At 38.8% G+C, this 12,336-nt stretch overlaps 1 protein-coding gene across 2 annotated transcripts in view; it reads right to left on the bottom strand.

Annotated features, from left to right (window-relative positions):
• Nucleotides 1-3,696: 3,696 nt before the first annotated feature.
• MECP2 (methyl-CpG binding protein 2) overlaps nt 3,697-12,336 on the bottom strand; it is a 117,735-nt gene continuing 109,095 nt past the window's right edge. The window contains exons 3-4 of one of the 2 annotated variants that reach the window (XM_070938168.1): nt 10,513-11,583; nt 3,697-5,925 (exon numbers count right to left, since the gene is read on the bottom strand). In XM_070938168.1, coding sequence (XP_070794269.1) covers nt 10,524-11,583 — 1,060 coding nt within the window. In that variant the 3' untranslated portion in view covers nt 3,697-5,925; nt 10,513-10,523. Of the gene's footprint in view, nt 11,584-12,336 lie in introns of both variants that reach the window. The other variant, XM_070938167.1, reaches the window with a different exon arrangement.

The following is a 12,336-nucleotide window of genomic DNA, read 5'->3' on the forward strand; positions in this document are numbered from 1 at the left end:
GGTACACCAAGAGGCTGGATCATCAGATAAATATTCCTCTCTCATCATTTCAGTATTTCCAGAACTGGGAATTTCTGGCATTCAAAGCCTTTCAATATCATACATGAAAATGATATACTGTTTGTTTTAAAAATAAATGAAAAAAATTGAATATCAAATAGAAAGAAAACCAAACAAATGCTGGAAAAATCTTAATACTTTTTAAGAAATACAGATAGCACTTTGAAATTGAGCTGAAGAGAAATTGAGGGCATTAGTCAGAGCCGTGCCAAATCCTGTGCAACTTCTGAGGAGTTGCAATTCCTCCTCCTCATTGAAGTGCCACAGATACTCCAATTAGATCTCTCAAAGACTGGATGAAATTTTAGGCCCTTTTCAGAGAGCAAATGTATTAGGATAAGAATGGGAGCAGGCCTCTGGAAAGCATACTGCTATCATTCCCATCCACAAACTTCCCCTCAAGCTCTAAAAACAGCTGAAATTTGTGGCAGTAAAATTTTGTCACTTTTGTCATTGAATTCTGGCAGTAGGGGATAAGTTGTGGGGCTGGCCCCATGTGCATAATAATCATTAAAACCAAGGTGAAGAACTTTTAGTAATGATTTGCACTGAATTTCTGTAAAGGCAGCACAGGAAGAGGCTAACATTAAGAGAAAGGATAACATTTCAAATTTGATGACATTTTCCATGGTTTGGCATTTTGGAAGAGTGTAGAAAAGAAAGCTCAAAATTGTGCAGTCATAAGGTTACCTGAATTCCTTTTTGGTTCTAATGAAAAATGTTCAGTATGATTTAATAGAGGTGAGTTTGTATTATATTCTCATAATGAAAAGTATGCTCTCCTTTACTGAATAAACACAGTTGGTTAACTTTGCATTGAGGTGAGGTCCACACAATATATTAAACCTTCACTGGCAGTAATTTCCTGGTCCCCATGCTCTGTATTGCCATTGGTAAATTTGACCCTAAAGAGCTGGTGTAATAATTGGGATTAGCTACTGATAGAGAAATGGAGGAAAGTTACCCAAGCCCCTTTATTTTTTAATTTAACTCCATATTTTTGAGATGAGAAAAGTCAGCTCTAATAATGGAGCTATTGCTTCAGGGGTATTTCCATTTATGTCTGCTCCTAACCTCCACCTTATTTTTGGGGTAGGGAAATGCTTAACAATAGGCTAACCTTACTTTGTGGTAGATTCACAACACATGGAGCCATATTTGACCAGATCAGCCAAAACCAAGAATGGCCACAACTCTTTAGTGTTAATATTCCGTCTTAAGAGTCTCAACTATTGGGTAGATACTAATGATATCCACTGCCCAGCTACAGAATAACTTGACATATTTTTTTTGAATACATTGGGCCTTAGATTCCACTGACACGGTATAGCTAATCATACTTGTTCTATGATCTCTTACATTGTAACTATGTGATAAGTAATTTCTAGTGTCAGAAATATTGCCCTAAACAGATGTTGAAAAATGCTTCCTGTAACATAAAATAAGCATTACCATGTATTATTAAAAATTAAATATAAAAGATACATGTCTAGCTTCCTGTTTATGTTGATGTATAAAGTGTTTTATGCCATGTGATAGGAAGCTAAAAAGTGATAAACAGTTGTATTAATAAATAATATGAAACACTGTAGAGGAAAAGAGAATTCTCCATTAAATCCAGCCTAGAGTTTTATGAAACTCAAAAATGCCCTCTGCACCCTGAGAATTTTTTTTGGGGGGGGAGGGGGGATTAATTTTTTCAAAAGAAATATTCTTGCAGCAGTGAAACTTGGCTAGTCAACAAGATGGCCACTTTTCAATCAACTCAAAAGCTAAAAGACATCCTCGGCCACAACAGAGAAAAAAAATATTATATTTTAATGCAGGGCAGAACATTTCTTCCTTGGTAATAAAAGGCTCAAACAGATCTGTAACATTTTACATAGGTTTATAATCCAATTCTAGCACAGAATACAGTACTTACCAACATGAGATGCAACTAGATTACTGTGTAGAATGCATGCTGAGTGCTAAAATTGGGCCTGCATGTATTTTTAACATAAAAATATAAATTATTCTTTTATATGAATGCATATATATATGCAGTTTCCACAGTATTTTTCCTCAAAAGGAAGAGGAAAATGTTTGTTTTTAACAACAACAAAAGATAAAGACACTCATAAAGAAAGGACTTTTTCTTGTAAATTTATAAGGCAAACGTTTTATATAATAAATAGGATACAAGGGTAGGGAAGGATTTTGGTGGATTTCTTTTAAACATATACATGTACATTCAGACGGATTTTGTTATTTTCTTACTGAAATTATACAAATTTTCCTTTATTAAATTTCTTTTTTCTTCTTTTTTTTAAATATAGTCAGTGCTTTCAGTCTTTTTTTTTTTTTTTTTTTTTTGGCTGTAGACAAAACCTACAAAAAGAGCAATCAATTTTTAAGTTTTATTAAACAATCTACTCAGAATTCTTAAAAGTAATTGTCCCAAAAACGCATCAAACAAATGCAAAGTGTGGTTAGGAAATATGGGTGGGAGTACACAATAAAGTATATATTTTTAAAATTCTTCAAAAGAGCCAAGGAAGCTCTACTTAACCTCAGTGGAAAGTTTCTTAATATTTATTTTTCCTAAAATTAGAGATTTAGCATGGAAGGATCATTAATATGGATCAACTGTGATTTTTCAGCATTAAAAATATTAGTGGGGCAATCCAACGTAGACCCCAACTAATAGAGTGCTAATTATGATTTTTGGAGTTCCAATGCATTCTTCTTTAAAACACCTATGATGCTAGATCCTGATTTGCTACTTTATTCTTCTCCCCTTAATGGGTGTTCAATGATCTACAGAACCACTTTCCTTTTTTTCCTATATTGCCTTCTGGTGGTGGATTATTAAAAATGAAAACTTTTATGAAGTTCCTCCTGGGTTTTATTTCATGTTTTTACTATTGCATTCCTGCCAAATGAATGTTTCAATGAAGGAGTCTAAGCATATTCTAATTTCTTTGATACACTGACTTCTGGTAGTAGATTATTAGAAATTGAAGCATAGAAAATACCCTGGGAAGTTGTTAAAAAAATTGCCTAAACTACCCCTTTCTCCCTACTGCCAATGGTAAGACAAAAATAAAAGCATATACCTTTCCTCCCTTTTAAAATATATACATATATTTGACACTCACATTTGAAGCATTTGTGCCTGGAACAATTACTTTACAGAAATGTTCACGATACATACTCGTGGACCATTAAAATAAACACACACACACACACACACACACACAAAAGGTTTTCATTGACATTCCTTTTTTCAGGGTGGGGAGATAAAACCCTACACACAACGAGTCTCAAATACCACAGTCCTTTTCTGTTACATCCCCCCTCTCAGAAGAAAAAAACACTATTTAAAAGAAAATAAAAAACAACTCCCACCCCAACCCCAAATTCTGTGTCTCTGGATTTTTTTTTTTAAAGAAATGTCACTGGGTAGAGAGTTAGTTGGCTATGTGAGGATTAAGAGCTGTACAAGGTAGCAAGCACTCAGCATACATTTAATAACAGTCCTTGTAATATTTGGTCTTATAGTGATCACTACTGAATTGTGAAGCAGAAGGAAGTTGGTTTGTTATTAGCGGCATGTTGATTTATGGAAGCAGGAGAAAGGATTTCCCACCATCCCTCTGCCTGTACAATAAAGGGAGGAAAGCCTTTTTTTTTTTTTTTTTTTGCACTCATAAAGAAAATCAATTGATCAATGTCCAACTCTTCTGCCACTTCATGCAGAGATAACACAAGTACTGCTCATCTACATGGCTTGAAGAAGGAAAACCATAACTGGAAGAAAATTTTATGTATGTCAATTTATGGATTGAGAAATTTTCTTCCCCAACCTCAGTTAGGAAGAATATAGTAACACTGTCCCTCAGAGAAGTGTAATCTATGCTCGGTTTTTGCTTTTGGAAGAACGGCAATTTTAAGCTGCTACTCTTGAGCGGATATTGCTGATTTCCACAACTTGCAAGTGAAAACTGGCAGACAGGAAACTGACATATTTGGTCCTCTTTCTAATGGTGCCTTTTGGGATATGATGAGAACTGTGTTAGTAGAGTGCTAGCAAGCTATTTTTATGCTTAACGATCTGCTTCCAAACACATCAGCCTTTGATTTGGTGAATGTTACTTGAGCTGTAATGTCAAAGATGTCAACAAAATGAAAGTTTTAATACAAAATTATTAAGGGTGACATAAACTGAACATCTCAGCAATCACTCATGCAAGCATAAGCAACACTAAGAGGAGAAAGGGCAAAGTCCAATTTGAAAAACTTGATAATTCATTCTCTCTGAAAAATACTGTGAAACATGTTTGATCAGTAGAAAAAGTAGTGAGTCAAATTCAATACTTCCGCCACCCAAATATTTGACATGTGCCTTTTTTGTTCACACCTTTTTCCTTTCTGGGATCCATATCTGGATGCAGTGTGACACTGACCCATGAAGGTAGAATATCAAATCCAGACATGATGTCTTTGGAAATCAGACTTAGATTTTTTGCTAAACATGCAGGGAACAGAGGGGAGAGAAGTAAAGATAAGGGGCCGGTTATCAGCTAAACAAGGGAACCAGCCATCGTGGAGTGCTTCCAATTTATGCCAGATGGCATGCAATGCACAAAATGGAGTGGTAGGAGAAATATTAGCTTTAAAAACAGTAGAAGTGGGAGGATGAGAAGCCAGGTAAGAACTTTGCTATGAAGAAAATGAGGAAGAGCACTAAGAAGTTCTGTTTAGGACCAATAGCAGTTTTCCAAAAATTACACTACAGACTAATTGAAGTAGCCATAACCAATAGAGCTAAATCACGCCAATAACATTAGTTAGGCTCTAGTTAAACTGAAAATATTTTTAGAGAGGTAAGTCACAATACAGACCAAATACTCCACATTTTCTTCATTTTATCTTCCTAGACCCAAGTCAATGCCCTTCCCCATAAGTAGATTTGAGTGCAAAAAAATAAAATGTTGACTATATGTGACCATCCTGTTATTTTTCAAACCCATTGAGCAAAAAGAAAAGAAAAAAAAGAAAGAAAATCCCCTTCAAAAAGTGTGAGACCAGCCCAACTGGATGTATCTTCTGTTCTGGCATTTACTGGCAGATAATTGTGAAGGATGTTTTCTTTTTCCTTGCTATGATACTGAAGATTAGGAGTAATAGTAAAGAAAACAACGTGTAATAATTTCTCAACAGACCATACCATACCATTCCTTGCTTGTCAGTCTGTTATCCTTATTTGGTAGTGGTGCAATAAGCAGAAAAAAAGCTACCCCTCATTTATAATGCAATATACATATATATAAAATTAGACAATTTTTTTCTGTGTCTACTTGGTGCCTTAAAAAAAAACACCACACACACACACAAAACAGAAATTAAATCCCAAACAAAAAAGATTTAGATCTAACGTTAAACTCTACACATTATTGGATAATAATTGAAACTGACAAGAAGTTTATTTTCACTTGACACAGAAACATCAGGTGGTTCACAATGCTAACAAGGTAAATCCCTCTTGCACAGTCTCTCAAACTCCAGGCACTATCCACATGTGTCTTCAGGATGAGCTGGGTGGAAGTGGGTAGAGCTAGGAGCAAAGATAGTCACTTTGTATCCCTGTAAATAAGCAGTTTGCCAGTGAAGCTACTACTGATGTAATGCACTCTGGAAAAGCAGCTAGTTCCAACAGCATCTTTAGAAGGAATGGTGGGAAGAGGCCAGACTTCTACTCCTGCTCTATTTTCTCAATCCTTTCTTTGGGTTGAACTAGATTTTGGTGGAAGACCCAGGTCTGTAATCAGCTGCAAAGCGGAGCAAGACGAATGCCATATGCAGCAAAGAAATGTTCATGTTCTGGGAGGAAGGCAGGGAGTCAGAAAAAAAGCAAGCAGAATTAAAACTTTTTGCTTGCCTGCTGCTTCTCTGGTGCAAAACTGCCTCTCTTACAATCACTTTGTAGCAATCAAGCAGCAATCCTGGTCTGCCTATAAGGATCTAGTTTGGCTCTTACTGACAAAATGAACCTTCAAGTTCCCACCCTACATCTCAACTCAAGGAAGGGAAATAGTGTAAAAGTGTCACCTTTTGACTTGTTTGGAATGTCAAGACACATGAGATTTTTAAAAAAACCCTGTCATTTTACAAGTTTTTCAAATCCAGGTAATGATAGAGTAGACTAAGTACAATATGATCTTAGCTGTATATGGGCACTGGTATTCTAATTTGGATTTATGTTTCAAATTCCATACATGTTCATAGGTATGCTTAATTAAAGGTACCCCAAAATCTTAATGTTTGAAGCTTCTAATATCCCCATCTGACCCCATATTAAATTTAACCCATTCTTAAACTATTTGCAAGACATTGTTAAAACCATGTGATCTCAATGGGCTTGTGGCTCTACTGTCCACCCAAATTGGAAGAAAGCAAGAAAGAATATTCTTCTCTCTTGGCTTTAAAGTGCATTATTCTCCCCCATGAAAATGTTTTTTTTTTAAAGGGAGGGGGAGGTATTTCCATCATGAGGGCAACTATCTGCCTCAACAATGGGCATCAAGAAACAGCTGGGAAAGAACATGGCAAAGGGCTGCCACCTTTTTATATAAAGCAGTCACCTATATCTTTTAAAAGGTACATGGCTAGGAGAATGCCAGAGCGCCTCTTATGATAGCAAAAGCTACATTTTTAAATCATCTTTGCCAAATAAGTAGGAAGGCACAAGGCTTTCGATACTCTCAACAGTAAACTAAACTAAAGATCATCTGTCTATGGGTATATGTTAAGTTCAGAAGGTTCAAATGCTAAAAACTTCAAATACTGAGCATACTTCCTACAGAGCTACAGCCCCATTTGTAGTCTCAGCTAAACACTACAGTATTATGAATCCTAAAGACATTGGAATGCAGCAATACCCTATATTATAGGGACAGGACTAAACTGACACAACACGCTTGCTTAGCCATAAGCTTGTTCTAATGTCTGAACTGGAAATATGGTTCCCCTGTTTTAGGGCATAAGTGCAGGCAGCTACATAAGCAACGGTCTCCATGTCTGCTATTTCCTCCATCATCCTCTCCCGAAGGATTTTTTCCTGTCCAACCTAATTCCTCTTATTAGAATTCTTCTGAGAAGAATGTGTGTATGAATGAAAATGTTTGTGTCAGCAGGTAACCAGTCAGCTATTGGGGGAACAAAAGATGAAGGCATTGTTACACAAGCTCCACTCATGTACAAGTATTGTGATATTGCACATATGAAAGGGGTGTAGCTTGCAGTGGCACTCTAAGCCCAGCTTGAGTATGCTTTTCATCCTGCAAACACCTATATATATTAGGCTGTAGGAATAAACTGCAGGAAATGATATTTAATCTATCCTCTTCACTTGATTTTTTAAAAAACTATAAACAGGTTGGTGACTACTACATCCAGCTTAGGGTTCAGTTATAACCCAAACTGATATTTTTTTTAAAAAAACCCAATATTCCAATTGGAAAGATTGCTATCACTATTGTTTAATCTTTATGTGGCTGTATGTTTCAAGTTGGACAGGCTAAGGAGCTGTTTTACCATGATATTCTTCTGTGGAAACGTTTGTGATGTGTATCTAAACTTCGACTTCAAAGGATAAGTGCTCTGCAAAACTCACCCATGTCAAATTGTTATCTGTCACACTTTCAACTTTGACATATGTCTTTATATGTTTACTATTTTTACAAGAAGTCCCATCAGAAGTGACCCCAAAGTGGAATGAAATGTAAGGTTCTATTTCGTTTACCAAAACAATCTCATAACTTAGAAAAATTAATACATGATAGGTTGTCTCTGCAAACTTAGAAGCTTAAGCAAGAGGGACAATAATTCACTCTAGATTTCTCAGTCAAGTGCAAAGCCTTAGAAATCCTCAAATGCATCCCCAAAGTGTACTGCATTTTTCCCATCTCTTTTCCACAGAGTAGGATATTTACTGTGGTTTGGAAAACTGTAGATGGGAGACCCCCCTCCCCTGCCAAAATAAATTTGTGCCTTTTTTAATATTGAGGAAAAGCCCTTAAAGAGTTTAAATTGTTGCAAAGTAATTTCCTTTTTTCCCTTGTGCGTGCTTCTTTACATTTTCTATCAGGTTTCCATATGTACTTCTCAGCACAGAGACATCATTCCAATAAATAATGAGCTAGTTTCAGATAGTTTATGCTTTCAGGTAGAAAGGGAATTCATCATTTAGCCACAGATTGTAGCCCAAATTCTAATGATTAAGAAAGAGGCTTGGTTTTTATTCTCAATAAAGAAAGAAGAGAAGCCAGCCCCAACCTTATTGCAAATCAAGGAGAAGAAAAAATATATCAAACTTTCGGTTCTGATTATGCTAAAGAAGGTAAGAAAAAAAATAAATCCGTGTTGCTGCAGGGCTAAATCTCATCAGTCTTCCCACAGAGAAAACTAAATATTTTTTCTTATGAACAGAACATATTCTAAGGCTAATAACTTCACTTTGGCTGCTTATGCACAAAGAATTTTTATTCCAATGTCTGGTACATAGGCAAGAACAGAGAAAAGTCATTGTCTATGCTAACGAGGCTCTCCAAGGTCTCAAACAGACATGACTCCTGAGAGCCTATGTATGTATGTATGTATGTACATATGTAATTGCAGGAACTCCAATTTTGCTAAGAAAAAATATGTAATATTCCTCCCTCTCAAAATAATTTTCCTGTTGTAAATTTTGCCCTTCCCGCAAGCAAACTGCTATATCTGAAAGAGGAAAACAAATGCCATTATAGGAATCTCTATTTTTCTCCCAGTAACAACTAACAAGGGTCAGAGGGAACATATTTAAAAAGCTACTGCTCTGAATACTTTTACTTTTAGAGTGCTAACTTTTTGATGAAAAAAAATTATCATAGATATCAGGATGTATGTCTATTAGGGTCCTCAAAGACCTTAATGAAACAAGATGGGGCTTGTTTTATCATTTCACACCACTGGAGGAAAAAAAGCTATTTAAGATAGCTACTTTCTGCCTAGACTTTGACTGAGACCCAGACATTCTTTCTTTCTTTCTTCTTCTTTGCTACAGTTCAGGAAAGGTAGGGAGAGACACTAGATTACCTCTGCTACATATTCACTTAAATAAAAATAAGCGGACTAGCATGGCCAATGTCCTGCCCCTTCCCCCACTGAGTGCTGTTTTCTGCTATTAGGAAGGAAAAAATAGACCTTAATTGCAGACATACACAATAAAACGCTACACTTCTGCTGAGCCCTGCTTTCCTGCGGAGAGAGGCGATATGTGCTCAACAGCCTTGGAAGAGCTTGGTTGCCAACTGTAGGGAAATTATTTGAAGCAACTAGGCTTCTCAATTCAGCCATTACCATGTACCAATCCCACAAAGAATTACAGGTAGTTTTACACACATTGGGCTACTTTCCTGAACAAGAAGTAAGGTGGAGAGGTGAGCCAGTGTTCAGTCCAATGCCCCATTTGATACACACAGGCACACACTGTACATCCTTCACACCACTGCGCCCTCCCCCCCAACAAATGGACAAAGGCCTCCATTAGTGCAAACAGTTTCCTAAGCTAACATCATTGACAGTAACTGGAAGAACTTCTCTTTTTAACGCTTAGCATGTGACAAGCTCACACACACATGCTATTCAGCACACTCAGATTGTTTCAACAAAATCAAAGGCCTCTCCTCTCAGGATTGACACAGGAAAGGAGGACATTAATACAAAGCTGCACCTAGTATCCCAGTGGTCTCTTAGCAGCAGAGCTATTCTTGGGGGGAGGGGGGGAGAGGTTATTCTTCCTAATTGCTGGCCTAAATGGCAGATGAGGGATATTAGTTCCCCAATATACCACAACCCTATTTCTCTCTCTCTCTCTCTCTCTTTCATGTGTACACATGCGCACACACCCTACTGAAAACTACAGAACTCCAACTAAGACTGGACAACTACATTACATGGCACTAGGGAGGTGGAGTGGAATACACACATGGGCCCCTCTCCACCTGATCTGTTGATGGGGCCTCTATAATATGGAGGGCAAACAGGATCAGGGCAACAAGCCAGAGTTTGAAGCTATTTCTCCCCCGCCAAACAGCTTGCCTTGTCAGTAGTATTCTCAGCAAAGCATGGCAGAAGGAGCCAGGCAGATGGGGAGAGGGAAGAGTGGGCCCCAGTTCTGTAGAAAAAGTGCAAAGTGGCTTCCAGCCCTGGGAGGCATGTTTCTGTACCCCACACTGTGCTTGTCTGTATTAAAAATGGGAATGAGGGACACAGAGGGATAGTTTGGGGGTAAGCTGATTGATTGAAAGCCAGGGCATTGTGGGAAAAGAGAATTCTACCCGGCAGCTGCCTGGAGTCTCATTTGGGTGTGTGGGGCTGAGAGTGCCTGTTCCTCTCTTTGTTACCTCTGGCGCTCACTTGCTCACTCACCCCCCGCAAAGTCAGCTGACCCGCTCTGACACAGGTGTCCTGGTGTCCACGGCCTCGTCCCTGTTTGTAGGCCGGGACAAGGCCGTGGAGGACGACACAGTATCTTTGCGCTCATGTTTGTAGGACACGGCTGTGCCACCAGATTGAGTCTTAGGTGGCTCTTTAGGACAGCCATCACTTTCTGGAGCCCTCTCCTCTTTATAGCTCTTGCTGCTCAAGTCCTGGGGCTCAACTGGAAGGCTCTTGCTGTCCTTAGGGCTTTCAGGGGACTGAGCAGGGGAGGTGCCCTGGGGCTCCAAAGATGGCTGATGGGGAGGGAGGTGCTGATCCTTCTTGCCAGGAGAAGAGGAAGGGGCGGGGGTTGACACGGCATTGCCACCCCGCCCTTTAGGGCTGCTTTCTTTGCTGCGGCGCCCTGGGCTCTTGGCAGCCATTCGCTGTCCTTTGGAACTCCATTCCCCTGTGTTGCTTGGAGGAGGAGGAGTTGGCTTGGTGATCTCTATACTGACAGCCTCACGTGTCTTACGTTTCTTGATAGGCAATACTGTCTCCCGGACTGCCTGGATAACTGGTTCCTTGATTGTTTTCTTTTTAGCTTCGGCAATAGCTGCTACTGCACTGCTGCCTGGCTTTCGTCCCCGTTTCTTAGGTACAGCTTGGGGATCCGATTCAGGTTTCCGTTTACGTCCAGGACGCTTGATAACCATGACCTGTGCTGAGGTGGTAGCCCCACCTGTTCCTTCTGCCTTTGCTCCCATCGAAGACGACTGCAAAGGCATCTTGACTAGCAGCTTTCCCGAACTCTTCTCAATTACTCTTTTCACCTGTACACCTTCTGAAGCAGTTCCTCTAGGTTTCGTAGAGCCGCTACCTTTAGGTCGACCCCGCCCACGGCCTGTGCCAGGAGATTTAGGGGCTTTAGTTTTCTTAGGAGGCTTCTGTTCTCGTCGTGAGGGGCTCCCACGTCCAGTCACCGTGAAATCAAAATCATTAGGATCCAGCGAAGTGTCTCCCACCTTCTCAAAGTAGGCGATGAGCTCAACTTTAGAACGAAAGGCTTTGCCTTGGGGGCTGCAGTTTTGGAACCAGAAATATGAGAAAGAACAAGGAAGGGGAGGGGGGCAGGAGAGAAAATTAGTGGTAATTCACCAGAGATACACAAGCTAGATTATCACATTTTTTTAAAAAAACCCTCATCTTGGAAGAAGTTGAAAGAGTTCTGTGCAATGATTCTGTAATCTACAATATACTCTATGCATCAAACATCACATTGCAAATAACCACCAATAAGGGGAGATTTTAAGATTTTGCTCTGGTGTGACAGCTAATAGAAATATAAGGGAGAGCAATTAATAAATTGCTAATTCGGATTCCCCCTAATATTTTTAATCATAAGAGCTTTGAAAGATGGCTCCTAGAGCTAGCACTCAGAAGACTTTATGCCATTGTTCTGCCTTTTCTTTTTAATGGGAAAATGAGTTACAAAGAGCAAATGAAAGGCATCTTAATATCTGAACTTCCCTGTAAATTTCTGTGAAAAAAACAATGTGAACACGTTATCAAAGTTTTGCCTAGAAGTACAAGTAGTCCTTGACTTACAACTTCTTGTTTAGTGACCATTCAACATTCCAATGGGGTGGGGGCTAGTTAACAACCCAACCCAAATTTGAAGTTAAAAGAGTCACATGACTGAACCTTGGCTGCTCAGCAAAAAAGCCATATTTACAGACACGTGAAGTGCTTAACTTCATTTTATGACAGTTTTGTCCAAAATCATCATTTACTTTCAATTTTCAGTAAAACTGAGTCCATTGTGAATCAGTG

This window comes from Pituophis catenifer, unplaced genomic scaffold, assembly GCF_029215685.1.
Source record: "Pituophis catenifer annectens isolate HBS135680 unplaced genomic scaffold, rPitCat1.0.hap2 SCAF_2, whole genome shotgun sequence".
Classification (NCBI taxonomy): domain Eukaryota; kingdom Metazoa; phylum Chordata; class Lepidosauria; order Squamata; family Colubridae; genus Pituophis; species Pituophis catenifer.